The 15,717-nt window shown below is 39.2% G+C and overlaps 1 protein-coding gene across 1 annotated transcript in view; it reads left to right on the top strand.

Moving 5' to 3' along the window:
• KIT (KIT proto-oncogene, receptor tyrosine kinase) overlaps nucleotides 1-15,494 on the top strand; it is a 56,007-nt gene extending 40,513 nt beyond the window's left edge. The window contains exons 12-21 of the mRNA XM_039699089.1: nucleotides 88-192; nucleotides 280-390; nucleotides 2,033-2,183; nucleotides 4,021-4,109; nucleotides 4,462-4,589; nucleotides 7,299-7,421; nucleotides 10,999-11,110; nucleotides 11,204-11,303; nucleotides 11,941-12,046; nucleotides 13,166-15,494. Coding sequence (XP_039555023.1) covers nucleotides 88-192; nucleotides 280-390; nucleotides 2,033-2,183; nucleotides 4,021-4,109; nucleotides 4,462-4,589; nucleotides 7,299-7,421; nucleotides 10,999-11,110; nucleotides 11,204-11,303; nucleotides 11,941-12,046; nucleotides 13,166-13,291 — 1,151 coding nt within the window. The 3' untranslated portion in view covers nucleotides 13,292-15,494. The remainder of the gene's footprint in view (nucleotides 1-87; nucleotides 193-279; nucleotides 391-2,032; nucleotides 2,184-4,020; nucleotides 4,110-4,461; nucleotides 4,590-7,298; nucleotides 7,422-10,998; nucleotides 11,111-11,203; nucleotides 11,304-11,940; nucleotides 12,047-13,165) is intronic.
• Nucleotides 15,495-15,717: the final 223 nt, after the last annotated feature.

Genomic DNA, 15,717 nt, shown 5'->3' with positions numbered 1-15,717 from the left:
GCTTCCTTGATATAAAAAAATAAAATGTTGAGCCCTACAGGAGGAAGTACTCAAAGTTGTTACAGAGTATTTTGTTTGCTTTATTAGGTAAAACCCTTGGTGCTGGAGCTTTTGGGAAAGTTGTTGAAGCCACTGCTTATGGTTTATTTAAGTCTGATGCTGCTATGACGGTAGCAGTAAAGATGTTGAAAAGTAAGTTGCTGTAGTATACTACACCATGATTTCTCTTTCCCATCTGGTTGGTGTGTTACGTTCTGAGCGCTGTGCTTTGCCTTGCAGCGAGTGCCCATTTAACGGAGAGAGAGGCCTTGATGTCAGAGCTCAAAGTGCTGAGTTACCTTGGAAACCACATTAATATCGTGAATCTGCTTGGAGCTTGCACTATTGGAGGTGGGGTTATCTACAGATTACTGATTATTTCTGTTCTTTTTTAATTGCCAGGAGGATGAACTTTTTGAGGAAGAATCCAAGGTGCAGCTCTAAGTGTAGAAATGATACATTTAATCTTAAAATTGTACATTTCATGCTTAGGTTGCAGATCGTCATGATTATCACCTGTGATTTACTGAATATAGATTTTAGGCTCATTGTAAAACCAGTAGTAAGACCAGTGTGGCTGCAGCTAAACAGGAAGGTTTCTTTTATTCTCTTTCTTGTGAACCGTTGGGTGCTTTCTTCTTGAGAGATGACAAAATGTATGGTATAAATTTTGACCTCCACCACACTGTTCCTCATTAATGAGAACTGGTTCCTTGTTGGTATCCAAGGTGAAGTCAACAAGCTTGTCTTGTCTAGTCTTCCAGCCTTCTGTTTAAACTATAAGTGTATCTGTTAAGGCTACACTAAAAGTACAAATTCTCAGCAGCAGAAAGTTGAGAAAAGTAATTTTCCAAAAGAAGCATTGCACAACCATAATGTTTTATATTTAGTATTAACTTCATAAGTTTTTTTTCTTACACAATAAAACTACAAAACTTACAGCTACAAAACCTCCTGAAGTGTCAATAGACTGATAGAAACCTATATTTTTAATTTGTATACATTTTAATATGAAAGATGGTATTGATTCTTACACATTTTTCAAAGAAAAGGAGCTTGTAAAATTCATCATTTTAGACAAAGGCAAAGCATTTCTCACAATTAATGATTTAAAAATAAGATTAAAAAATTTTGTTCAAGCATCCAGCTAAGTCGATTCACTGGCCCGAATGCATGTCTCTCTCAGTGGAAAAAAATGTGATGTCTGTAAGAAAATCACACCACAAACACTTCTTTTGCTATTGTGAAAACTATACTTTTTAACTGCAGAAAAATGAAAATAAACCAGTGAGGTTAGGAAATGATGGTAGAGAGTAAACTCAGAGATGAAATAACATACATTGTAATTACATATTCAAGGTCCATAGCTGGACTCAAAAGACATATATTTGATCTATAAACATCCATGCTGAAGATGACTTGATTCCTTTTTCTGATTTCATTTTAATATTCTAAGACCTTGTGCAATGTAGTTTTCTGTCACAGCAGGCTGTTCTGTTTGAATGATTTTTCCTATTATACTGCAGAATATAACACTCTACATCATTTCCAAAACATTACTGAAGGAGTGTGAAGCTCTACTGTAAACAGAAGTGAATCAAAAGGATTAATGTTTGAAGCTTGAGTTACTCTTAACGTTGGAACAAATAACTTCCTTCAGGAAGTGAGCAAAATCAAACAGATGTGTCTGGCCAGAAACATTATCACATGAAAAAAGAGAAAAAGACTTATTTGTTTAATTTTTATACAATGCAATGCTGTTGAGGGGCTGAACATTAATTGGGACACAGCTTTAGCTGGACCATAGTTGTTCATCTGTGAAAGGGAAGATGCTGGGTTACTTTTCTGTAACTTTTCAAGTCTAGACAGTGCTAGACAGTGTGATTTTTTTAATAGTCCAGCCTGTGTGCTTCACTGAATGCTAGCTTTATGTAGGATTTTCTGCTTTAAAAACAATGCTCACCAGCTTTTCAAACCTTACATACTTCTGCAGGTCCCACTCTGGTCATTACAGAATATTGCTGTTATGGTGATCTTTTAAATTTTCTGAGACGGAAACGAGATTCATTTATTTGTCCAAAACATGAAGAACATGCAGATGCAGCTGTTTATGAGAACCTTTTGCATCAGTCAGAGCCTGCAGCGTAAGTATGACCTGCTGTAATGTGCTTGTGTTTTTAGAAGATTGGGAAGGAAGAGAAATCAAAGTTTATTAGGGATAAGAGGTGTGGAGAAACATTTAATGCAGCAGGCTTTGAAGATTCTCAGCTGCACAAGAAAACAATTTAATTAAGAGGCTATTTGTTCAGGGGGTGGTTTATTCTAACAGTGTCATTATATACAGAGTGGATTGTATGCAGTCTTTGTTTACGTTCTTTATCAAATTTTCTGCCGTTATTTCATGCACCTCCTTGGCTCCAATTTTTGTACATATTTGTGTTTGTTGTTAGTAAACTTTGGTAGTGCTTATTTTGGAGTTCTAATGGCAATTTCCCCAGTGTCAGGCCGTTAATACCCTGAGTTCTCTCAAATTCTTACCTTCAGAAATTACTTTTTAAAAAATCAAACCGGTGTCTTAAAATGTCAGCAGCAGGCTGCCACTGGCAGCTCACTGCATTTTGTGGTGAAGCAACCTGTGTCATGATTCTGAGATTGCTCTTGTACTTAATTCTCCTGTATATTTTTAACTGCTGTGTTTTATATACCATCCCAGAGTTCTTTCCAAGGGCGTTTCCAAGCAGATTTCCTTCCGTTTGCAAAGTGAGAGACAGCTTACCAAAACCTAGGGGCTATTAAAATACCTGCCCGTGCTAAATTTTAGTCTTTTTATTGCCCCAGTGGGCCCATTACTTTGTGTTGGCAGTCACGACAGGAGCAGGCTGACCCAAGGAGCTGGAATAGTTCTTTATCCCAGCAAGGCATAGTACTGGTGAAGCGGTTTGTGCCATGGCAATAAATGGGTAGCTGGGGATGCCCCAAAGAGGTTGGGACCACTGGGGTGGTGAACGTAGGGCTGTGATTTGCCATTGGAGGTGTGCCCTCTGTTCAGTGAAGGGATCTTGCTGTTTAAGCATATTGAGTTATTGTAAATTGAGTTACAAACTGCAAATTGTAAATTGAGTTATTAACAGCATAGTATTTACAAGATTCTTGGGTTAGTATTTACTGCTGCTGAATATGTCAGATGTGTTCCTGGTGGTAGCTAAAGCTATTGGTGATCTCATTGCTCCTTCCCATGTTAGCTCTGTGGCTGCATTTATTGTTCTTAAACTAAACAGATGTTTCAGGCTAAGGAAGTATAAGAATTCTAATGGTAATGAAGTGAAAAATGCCAAAGTACATCCATCATTTCTAAAGGTGCCTAACTGTATATTTATAAACCCTATAGTATGAAAATCTGTACATTGAAATGTAGCAATAAGAAAATTACAATAGAAATAGCAATAAGAAAAAGAAATAGCAAAAAGAAAATTTAAACTTAAAAGGATCTAGCAGATGGCTGTCCCAAGCCTTGGCTGATTTTTTGAAATACATATGAATCCCCTATGGAACTTGGGAATTTCTGAATTTAACATTTTTTACCATTTTTCTTCTGCATTTCAATTGCCAATTGAGCTGCTGAAATAGTGTGGTAGAATTTGGCCTAAGCAGAAAAAGGAAGCACTAAACAGATCCTGTGAAACATCTGGATGTTCATATAAAGAGAATGAAGTGTGTATAAACAGTATTTATGTGAATGGTTTTGTTTGCTCACCTGAGCCAAACTCCAAACTTTGAGGTGTACCATTAACTGTGCCAACAAACCTCTTTTTCTGTACAGGCATTTCCTCTTTTTTTTTTTACACACCCATGAATTTCCAGTGAACTGATCATCTGTAAGTCGATTATTCAGAAGGTTGATCTGATGTTGGTTTTTTGTTTGGATAGCTTTTGAGACCTTTTTCACTAAACTATGTTTCTTTTGTTCTGCTGCCTCTACAGTGATGTTGCCAATGAGTACATGGACATGAAACCAGGAGTGTCATATGCAGTCCCACCAAAGGCTGACAAAAAACGACCTGTGAAGTCTGGTGAGTTCAGTGACAAGGAATTCTCTTTGCTGATGGGAGTGCAGGAAGACAGGCTTCATGGATTTGCTCAGTTTTAGCATATTTGTCTTTTCTGAATGGGGATACTTAAAACTTAGTAATTGATGTTAGAAGGATTGAAAAAACAATATGCTCAATTACAGTGTCCTGTATTTCTTCACACTTAAATGGAGTATAAGGATTATTTTTTACTTTTTGCTGATGGGCTATTTATGTGATTCTAGACTAGTACTTACTAAAATTACTGTTTTGTTTAATGTCAAAACAACTCTACGTGATTTCTCCATGATTACACTTGCTTAACTCAAAAGCTGTTGTTGTTTACGTTGTGTAGGATCCTACACTGATCAGGATGTTACCCTTTCGATGCCAGAAGATGATGATCTTGCTTTAGATGTAGAAGATCTCCTAAGCTTTTCTTACCAGGTGGCAAAGGGCATGAGCTTCCTTGCCTCCAAAAACGTAAGTTAAGAATTTTTCAGACATGGACAGAATCAGTAGATTTTTTTTTGTCACTTTCAGTGTTTTAAAGTGATCTATGTGCTTAAATGCTGAATACTTCTATATTCTTTTCTACAAACATTGCAAACTGATAGGCTCCCTCTCATACTGAAGCTTTATGTGGTGTTGGAGTTATGTACTGTGCTTACTGGCCAAAAGAGATGTTTTATATCCCCTAAAACAGAGGTTAGTGTGAAGCAGTGTTACTGTATATCCGCTGCTGAGTGTAGTAGAATCAGTGCAGAGGTATCTATTTGCATGAGTTTTAAACAACGTTGCACTTGCTGCTTCTCTCGTGCAGAGTATTGCCTTAAATGGGGGAGATACCACATTGTGTGCTCTTTTTTTAAGCATGGCTTAATTCACAGGAGATGTCTTGATTTTTAGTTTTCTGGAAAGATAAGATCAGCTGAGAGACCCACAAAAAATCTTCAATGGCTACACTGAACATAATAGGCATTCCTCTGGGTTTCATAGGAGAGGTATTGCATAAAAGAAGGAGAGTTATAACGAAGTCTTAAGCACAGCATAATTAGTATCTCCCTGTGGTTATTCTTGCATTTTATTGCAAAAGTGCCATTTAACATGTAAACATTATAATTAATGTAGCTACTACAGATGCACCTTAAATAAAGTGCAAAACCAAAGTTAGGCAATTCAAGGAAAGGAAGACAATCCTGGAGTCCTGTGTTACTACTGGGAGATGTATCTTGAATTCTGCTCCGAGGAAAGTGCACATTAAAACTTGCTTTTGCACTTGTTTTTTTTTTCTCCCACTGTTCCTTCTTCCAAACCAAAGCATAAGCTTCCCTTTAGTTTATTTTTCATCTGTCAACACATTCAAAACAGGCTTGACATGTAAACATATCATATTACAGATGATACACAGATTCACCACACTCCTGCATCCTTCACTGTTGAGGACATGCAGTGCTTAGCACATGCATCTTGTATTTCTTCTGTTTTCCTAAAGAGTAGCCCCTGGATCCACTATGTGTTATTCCTGGTGACTTTTTCTTTACAGTGCTTCCATTTTTACAGACACAGTGGCATAAAATAGCAAAGGCAGTAAAGACTGTAACATCACCTGACCTTGAGGATGGGAAGTAATGTGTAGTATTGCTTTGGCAGCGCTGCATTAACACCTATATCACAGAATGAAATTGCAGTGCACTAATGTGTTACTGGTCCTCTTCAGTTGTTGTATACTTACGTTCTTTTGGCTCCAGCAGTTAAATAGTTAATGCAGACTTCTGTGGGCTGGTAGATAAGGTGCCTCAGATTGCCTCACATCCTTGAGGCAGGAGGGTTCATGAAGACCAGCACGAAGAGTGCCCAGCTGCTCTTCCACAACTTGTCAGGGCTGTGCAGGAGTCGGGATAGGAGCTTGTTCTGGGAGGCAACTGCCTTAAGCACTCGGTGCCTTCATCAGAGCTTCCTCCCTTGGACAAAGTCTCTATTCAATGCAGACTGCACTGATTCTGGAGGAACAAGGCAGAGCCATACTGACTCTTGGCCATTCCTTTGTCTTACTGCTTCAGTGCTGTATGACAGCTTTACATATGCAAAGTGCAGAATGTGTACAGAGGTGAACGAGAGTCTACCAAAACAATGGATCTACTAAAAATTGTTCCTTGTGTAACCATGCTAAAGGGACAGAGATTAAGTTACTTGTGCAATCTGCAGTTACTTTCTCAGCTTGATTTTCATAACTTTTGATATTTTAGATCATTTTTGGTTAGAAGTTCCAAAAGTTCTGTATTTCAAAGAAAAAAAGAAAAATTGAACTGTCTTCAGTTTTTTTTTTAGACAGCTGTGGCCTGCATGGTAAATACCATCAGTAAAGATGAAGCTTAATACTCTCCTTTCAGATGAAAGAAGAAATCATTTTGTTAGAAAGTCACCTCCATTCTCTAACAAGCACACATGGGCTCCACAGTTTTATACAAAGAAACACAGCTGCTGGGAAACTCAGGCACCCTTCTGGAGCTGCAGTTACCAGCACATGCCCACTTCTAAAGTAAAACCTGGAATATAAGGTGGTTAGGTCACTGAATGCATGACCATCTGAAAGATACTGGCATGTGGGAATTTCCACTATTTTAAAATACTTAAGTCTGCTTTAGCTCTTGTAGGTACTTAATAATTCAGCTTTTCCAGATGAGTATTTCTGTTACAGGATTCGGTTTCTGTGTGTGTATGATTTGAAGTTGTTACCATAATTTCTTCTATTTTCAGATTTTCAACACTTTTATATCAACGAAAATAGCTAATTAATAGAATATTGGGAATATTTTGGAAACAAACCACATTTTCCCCTCTATTTTATCCTGTATTAGGAAACAAGCCAGTGATGATTTTGATAAATCAGAAAACAGTACATTAAATTTTAGCTGAGAATGTGAAACACTGCAAGATTCAATGACTGTGACTGGTATTTTCTAAACTAAATGCATAGACAACCTTATTTCTGTGGATTGATGTAATTATTGTAAAGATACAAGATTAGAATGTTTGCTCATCTGAGTAAGCTTATTAGCACATGGCTTCATTGTGATTTACGGCTTGCCTTAAAATGCATAATACAGTAAGTTACATAGCTAAGTAAACATGTAACCAAGCCTGTTAGGGACATTATCAACTAGTTTTGTTTGTTTGTCTATTATTTAGTGCATTCATAGGGATCTAGCTGCAAGAAATATTCTTCTAACTCACGGTCGAATTACAAAAATCTGTGACTTTGGCCTGGCAAGAGATATAAGGAATGACTCAAATTACGTGGTCAAAGGAAATGTAAGTATACATGATACTTACTACACTTGTTTTAAGTTAGGCAAGTTCCTGTTGTCTTGATGTGCAAATAAAAGGTTTTTTTAGTTAGATGGAAATCTGGATTTTCCAGTTCTGGTATATACATATATATATATATCCGTGTTGGCTAGAAGGGGAAATTTCTGACATAGATGTGTGTGCTGACAAAATCCTTGGTTTATACTTGTTTTACTGGAAAATATGTGCTCATAGCTGAATGTGTGTTGTAGTGGAAGAAGTGTTTTTGCTGCACCAATGTAATGTCCATGTCCAATGTCCATTTATTATACATGAATGTACTCAAAGGTACTGCTCTGTAAGTAATTGCTAGTTTTGACATGGAAATACTCTAATACCCCAGTCCTAAATTTTGGAATTATTTGGAAGCATTTTCCCTGGGCATTGCACTATTTGTCCATTATTGAAATAGCTTATTTTAAAAATATCTAAATAATCAGGGTTTTGCAGCTTCTCCTTTTCTGTAAGGGAGCACTCAGATAATGAAAACTGAAGTGTGAATTTACTGATTAGAGCATCAATGGGAGGCAAAAACATCTTGGTTTTCTCTGATTCAATAGAGACATCCTACCCTCATATGTGTAACAAACACAGCTTTAGCTTGCAGCTATAGTTCAAACCCTGTAACAGGGCTGGAACAAGACACTATATTTTGATGAGGAAAGTTTAAAACCTCCCATGTAGAAGAGCACCGACCTCACAAGTACCTATTAAACCTCTGGAGGGGTACAAAGGCACTTTGAAGTGGTGCAGATTACCTTGGCAGCACTTGCAGTCCCCTTTAAAGTGCCAGTGTAGTAAAAAGAACCCTACTACAAAAGAAAATCGAGCTTCTCTGTGGTTAAGCTGGGTAAGTGTTTATGGAGTATAGGTATTTTGCATCTCAAACTGATTTATGCTGCCTGGCTTAGTCTGTGTCAGATTAGGTGCAGCCAGCTGCTGCCTTCAGAGTACATATGCTTTCACTTGCACAGTTTTTAAAGGAGAAGATCCCTGTTCAGCATGGCAGCCCTTGTGCCCAGTTCAGTTTAGGGCTCCATGATCTTAATGATGAGGGGCTGGTCATTTCTTAGGGGCTTGACAACACATGAACTAAAGCTTGCCTGTCCTGGCTTTGGCAAACTGATAAAGAGAGAAAATGCCACACCTGAGCATCTCTCACCAAAGGGGTTTGCCACTCAGTTAACTTCAGTCAATCCATGGTACCTCAGGTATGACACAACTCTGCTGCTGTGCTGTTACCCAGCAGGCCTTGATGCCTCAGGTACCTACAGCATCCTTATTTTAGCCTGTGAGACAGACAGGTTTATTGGTTTTCTTCAAAACAATGTCAGTACCAACCACTGGTTGCCTAGAAGTTCAGGTTAGGGAGCAATAGGACCTAAAATAATCAGGGAATGCCTGCTGTGACAAAATATTGAGTAAGGTTTAGTGTAACCAAGCTATTGTCAGGCTCAGGGTCAGGTCAAGAGCTGCCTGATCATACAGGGTCATGGGAGTAGGAAATTTAGACCAGCTACTTAGGAGGGAAGTGTGCAATTAAGTTTTATTTGTCTAGGTTATCCTTTAAGTTTCCTGAGTTCATAGAATCACAGAATCATAGAATGGTTAGGGTTGTAAGGACCTTCTAAGATCATCTAGTCCCCTCTGCCATGGGCAAGGACATCTTCCACTAGGTCAGGTTGCTTAGAGCGCCATCCAGTCTGACCTTGAACATCTCCAGTGCTGGAAATGTTGCCCAGATGAAGTATCCACAATCTCTCTGGACTACCTGTTCCATGTCTCACTGTCCTCATCATATTTTTTTTCATTGCTTCCAATCTAAATCCACGCCCTTTCAGTTTAAAAGCACTTTTCCTTGTTCAGTGATCACAGGCCCCAATAAAAAGTCTCACTCCCTCTTTGTTATAAGTCCTCTTTTAATAAGCCACAGTGAGGTCTCCTCTTCTCCAGACTGAATAACCCTAGCTCTCTCAAACTTTTTTCACATGAGAAGTGTTCAAGCCCTCTGATCATTGAAAGAAAGAGGTCTGGTTTATTCCAAAGCAGGAAGAGTGTTTAGGACAGAGGTCTGACCAGCTCCTACAATCAGACAAGGAAAGGGCAAACCAGGGAGAGAAAGGTGGAAGCAAATGCGAAGGCTTCCTGTGTCCTTTCTTCTGCCTCAGTTAGCATTCATAAAGGATGTTTCTATTCCCACAGAAACCTACAAAAATTTACAGAATTATAGAATTGTTCAGGTGGTAAAAGACCTTTGAGATCATTCACTCCAACTGGTAACCCAGCATTACCAAGTCCCTTAAACCGTTCGTGTAAGCCCCACATGTAACATGTCTTTTAAATATGTCCAGGGATGGTGACTCCATCACTTCCCCACGCAGCCTATTCCATTGCTTGACAGCCCTTTTGATGAAGAATTTTTCCTAATATCCAGTCCAAACCTCCCCTGGCACAAATTCAAGGCCATTTTCTGTGATCCTGTCACTTGCTGTGTAGAAGAGACAGATCCCCACCTTGCTACAGCGCCTTTTGGGTAGCTGCAGAGAGCATTAATGTGTCCCCCAGCCTCTTTTTCTTTGGGATAAACAACCCCAGGTCCCTCAGCTGCTCCCTGTAGGGGTCTATGTTCCACACTCTTCATTACCTTTGTTGCCCTTTGGAAACACTCCAGTACCTAAATGTCAGTGTTGTAGTGAGGGGCTCAGAACTGGACACAAGATTTGAGATGCAGCTTCACCAGTGCTGAGTACAGAGGGACAGTCACTGGCCACACTATGACTGATACAGGCCAGGATGCCATTGGCCTTCTTGGCCACCTGGGCACTCATTAGCTTATGTTCAGCCACTGTCACCAGCACCCCCAGGTCCTTTTCTGCTTTCCAGCCACTCATGTCCCAGCCTGTAGCAAGGCATAGGGTTTTTGGGACCCAAGGACAGGTTCCACCTCTTGGCCTTTTTGAACCTCATACAGTTGGTTTGGCTCATCAATCCAGTTTGTCCAGATACCTCTGTAGAGCCTTCCTGCCCTCCAGCACATCAACACTTCTGCCCAAAATATACATATTAATATATATTACTTTAATTTGAATTTAATTTTTTCTGCTGATAGACTGAGGAGTTAATGCAGATGTATTGACTAAAACCTTGAAGCATTTCAACCATGTGAATCTTATTTGGCTGCCCGTGCCAGCCAGTCCAGCAAAGTAGACTTGTTTACGTGCTTAAGGAACCAAGCATCACTTATGTTACTATCCTCTGACTTCCTGATATCCTTTATTAACTAGACAGAAGGAGTCAAAGAGTATTCAGAAAATCAGAGTGCAAGGAACAGTATTAGCTTGGTAGACCCACAGAAAGATGGATCACTAGCAATGCAGCACTTAGACACTCTAAAACGTTAAAAGTTTCTTTTTTGGTTGGGTACTTCTTGCTTTTAAAAATATTTAATGCACATAAAAAACCCAGAACAAGTAGATTTTACCTTGTCAATTCTTTATTCCCTATGTCCATTGTTTTAATTTATTCCCTCTTCCCTGGAAAGGCTCGTCTTCCCGTGAAGTGGATGGCACCTGAAAGTATTTTCAATTGTGTCTACACCTTTGAGAGTGATGTCTGGTCTTACGGGATATTGCTTTGGGAGCTCTTTTCTTTAGGTAAGCTCCTTCAAGATGTGTACTTCATATCTGCTTCATTTTGGGGTTTACTGTAGATGCAGAAATCATGTTGCTCACCTGCTCTCTCAACAGGAAGCAGCCCCTATCCAGGGATACCTGTGGACTCCAAGTTCTATAAAATGATCAAAGAAGGGTACAGGATGTTCAGCCCTGAGTGTGCACCACCTGAAATGTAAGTGAGCAACCAGCACCTCCAATCATCCAAACATCAGTAAAGATCTGAAGAAAGGGAAGCTTCTGTTCTTGCACTAAGGCTCATTGCACTGCTCCATTGTAATTTCTTGAAGTTCTTCTCATGTTTTAAATAATTCATGTACTCTCTAACTGGCAGAATACACGCCTGTGTTGTTACAAGCAATGAAATACGCTCAAGCCTTGTGCCATCTGATCACTTTGTCATGGCACCTGCTCTCTGTCAATAAATTATTGACAGATCACAGAACATAATTAAACATTTTTACTTCAGATAAAGAAGTCAGTGAGATGTATCACCAGACTGTACAGCATCTGCATTTGTGCTGTACTTCCTGACAGCAAGAGGACTGGCTACTGATCTTCTTTATGAGACATGCCTAATTCAGTATTTTGTAAGTGGATTGGCATTTAACAAACTGTCAAAGAACAATGTGTCCAGAGCCTCCCATTAGTGGTGAGTTCTCTGTTGTCACAAACACAGGTGTTAGCAGCACCATTCCTGTTCTTAAAGTCATTTAAAGATGTGACACTTTTGTTTCAAATAATAATGCAGGAGAGATAAAAGCTCTTAAGGATTTCTTCATGAGCGGTACTTAATTTTGGTATCTTTACAGGTATGACATAATGAAGAGTTGCTGGGATGCTGATCCCTTACAGAGACCCACATTTAAACAAATTGTACAGATGATAGAGCAGCAGCTTTCAGATAGTGCCCCCCGGGTAAGTTATGGACTAAGCAGTTTCAGGCAGGTTGTTACACTAGAGCTGTGAGAAGGACAGCCCAGGCACTGCATTTCTAGTACTACTTATGTAGCTTTGCAGCATCAGTCTGGGTAGTAGGAATGATGTTTGGGCTGTTCCATTAGACAGTATCTATCTAGGCCCATACCCAAAATTTATTAGCTGCAGAACATTTTTTGCATTACTGATGTGTCTCACTCACAATAGACCTGTCACAACAATTTTGATGTTACAAAATGCAGTGGTACTGCATAAATTCATCTTATCCTAAACTATGAACAATTCTGTTAATCTGGGAAGCATCTCAGAAATAAAGTATAATTAGTTTTTATTAGGAAAACCATTGGATGAAGGGGAGGAGCCTTTGTCACTCTTCTGTATCTTCTCACTTCCTTCCCCTAATACCATTTACCAAACCTTGGAGGTACGTTGGGACAAATTGTGTGTGCTGCTCTTTTCAACCATTCCATAGTGAAAGCTTATTCTGAGCAGCAACTGGAAAAAACAGTCCAAAGACAAACTGGAGGCACATCCTAAACTTGGATTTTCTCTCTCCATAACTTTGTGTTTTACTAGGGTTTACAAAAGTATGTTTAAACCTGATTTAAAAATAAAGCTTCCTTTTACCTTCTGGATGCCTCGTTTGGGCAGAGAGTACATGGCTTCCTGACAATTTGAGAAAAGAGGAAACTGAAAGCTGCTGGTGTTCGATTGCATCCTGTAGTGTATTTTTGGCAGGTGCAGGCATTACTAAAACAAAAGCAAGAATCTGTAGGAATTATTAGTGAGATTTCTGGGGGAGCTTAGTAATAACCTGAGCTAATTTTTTTTTTTTTTTTGAGCTCAGCTGAAATTTGGCATGCAGTTGGTAGCTACAGTGTTTTTAGTAACTGAGATTGCGCTTCATGATTCTTTAAAATAGTGGTTAAGGCCAAGACCTTTTGACACTGTTTTGATTTGCAAAGAAACTCCTGAGCTGGAACCCTTCCACTGCAGTGTATAGTACACAGTGGGAAAAGGCTAAGAAAGGAATGCTTTTCAAGAATCTGTGAAGGGAGCAGTCTGCAGAGTATTAACACCAGTCTTCGGCTTCTGCAGGTTTATGCCAACTTCTCAACCCCACCTTCCAGTCAAGGAAATGCTCCAGATCACTCGGTGAGGATTAACTCCGTGGGCAGCAGCGCTTCCTCGACTCAGCCTCTCCTGGTACGCGAAGATGTTTGAGTGGCATGTGAAAAAGAGGAGATCAGACGTGTTAGCTGTTTGTATTGTGCAGGGGCTGAGAGAGGGACAACTTCAGTAATTTCTCTTTCTTTTACTCATTACTACCACTGTGTAGCTGAAACGTTGTTGTAATACTGTCCTTTACCATGCACTGTTATACATAAACTTAATCTGCTGAGCACGGTTACAGGCATCATTGCAGTGTTAATTGAAGCTGTATATATTTTGCTATATTGTGTGTATTTGCAGTAGAGAGCCAGATGTGAAAGAAAAAAAAACATCCGACAGAAGAAATCCTAAGCCAGGGTGTGGAATTAGATGACTGTAGATCAAACCAAATCTGCAGTGATTCGTCTCTGGATCTGTGCCTGGAATGCATACAGTCATTTTCTAGTTAATCTTGTTTTTCTGAATTTATTAAATAAACAACTGTTAAGTTAATGGTTTTGTAAACCCCTTTCCACATCCAGCCAAGCTTGAAAGGCTTTCCCAGTCAGGTACTCTAGTTTGGAGGCCAGTGAGGGTGCTGTATTTACCTGGGAAAAAGAGGTGAAGGAACCAAGACCCTTCCAAAGCTGATCAGCACAGCTAGAAACCCTCCTGGGAGCTCTGGGATTTAAACCAGAGAAGGGAGGAAGAGCATGGATTTTTATTTCCCACCTGTGCTGTCACCCCTGCAGACCAGTTGCACTGTTTCCATGGATATATTCACTACTTCCCACTGGTGCATCCCGGCAGCTTCATGTGCCAGGGTGAAGCTGCCCATTGCTGGGTCTCACTCCACCATGGAGCCTGAGCTGCTTCTGTGGCCCTCTGCCTGGGGTGCCCAAAGACTTTGACATTTGTTTTGCTAATAGTTGCATCTAAAAGTGTTCACCAAAGATAGGTGGGCCCTGCCAAATTGGTCAAAAAAGAGGAGGAAGGCTGCTTCCAGTAAACTGTGTGTCTGGAGAGGAGGCCGTTTAACGAGTCATCTTATCTAAGGGAGACCAGAGAAAAATAATGGTCCCCTGGGGGCCCTTTCTTTATCTTGTCCTACCCAGGTGAATCTTTCCCACAGGCAGTCTTGGATAGTGTTAACTGGAAAGGGATAGTGTTAACTTGGATAGTGTTAACTCCTCCACCCCAAGTTGTTTATCTGGTAGTCTGGAGATGATAATGAAGAATAGTCTTAACTGAGACTATTATAAATGGCATAAAAGAAAGAATCCTTTCATTCTTCTTTGAAAGAACTGAAGCTTGGGGGTCAGCATCTGTTGAGCCCAGGGTTGTGTTTAAAAGTGTTTTCTAACCCCTTTTCTTCCCACCAGGAGCACTGCTGGTTCTCTTTTTCCTTTGTTTCTGACTCATAAAAATAAGTAAAGGTGATGAGAGAAGTATTTCTCAGAGGCAGAGTACTACTTGAGTACCTATTTATTTACAATGCACTTAAGCACTCTGTTACTTACTTTACCAGGATTTTGGTTGAGTTTACATGCAATTCAGATGTGTAACTAACTGCCCAAATACAAGGTAATTGTAAATACACACGCTGGTGGTATATTTTGGGTTACATTGAATGCCGCGCTCCTTCTCTGACTGTGCATTTGGTTTATTGTTACAGGAATCCGTCTTTCAGAGTTAAATAAAAAAATTAGCCATTTGCACTGAACTTACTTAGGCTGTTGCACCTTTCCAAAGTTAGCCATTTGTTTGGATGCACTCTTATGCATACTAGTTGTTGAGCATTTTCAGTTTAATGCTATAAAAGCTCTTTAGTAACGTGTTGGCTTTTGGAGCAACTGTAGACAAACTAGTTGTTATAGATGTCTCGGTACTTTACAGACACTTAGCTGAAAGAGGTTTGGGTTTTTTCGTTAATGAAATTTATATTTTTATAATTTGGGGGGGTTGAAACTTATTTTGCAATGGCTTGGTGTTTTGAATGGGTTTATGCATTGTTTTTGTAAATATGGAAATGTAGCAATAATGTCCTTTTGACTATTCTCAGTCCTTGAGTCTCAAAAATATTTTTTTATATATATATATATGCAAAAACTATATGTATAAATATGTAAGTGTTTGAAAGTTTATGAAACACTTATGGATATGTTGCTCAGTTGTAGAATTGCAGTTAAGAAATGTTCAAATAAATCTGTAAATACATATTCAAGTGTTAACTATGTGTATTATGTTAAAACTGAATATTTTCATGTTAGTCTTAATAAATTCCTGGGTTGAAGCAAAACCTCAGTGTCTGGCCAAACACAAGTCAAGTTGGGCATTCTGAAACACTTTTGCAAATACATGCAAAAAAATTTTATTTGCTATGGAAGTTCTTTACCTGTGAATATGTGGGACAAATACTTGAAAATTCCAATGCAGCTTTGTTTTGGAAGAAAATTGCAGTTAGAAGATTGATCTTGTAGACTGTTGGTGCAGTCTGT

This window comes from Passer montanus, unplaced genomic scaffold (assembly GCF_014805655.1).
Source record: "Passer montanus isolate IOZ18808 unplaced genomic scaffold, ASM1480565v1 scaffold13, whole genome shotgun sequence".
Lineage (NCBI taxonomy): Eukaryota > Metazoa > Chordata > Aves > Passeriformes > Passeridae > Passer > Passer montanus.
The sequence above is the reverse complement of the archived record's forward strand: the minus strand, read 5'-3'. Positions and strand labels throughout refer to the sequence as shown.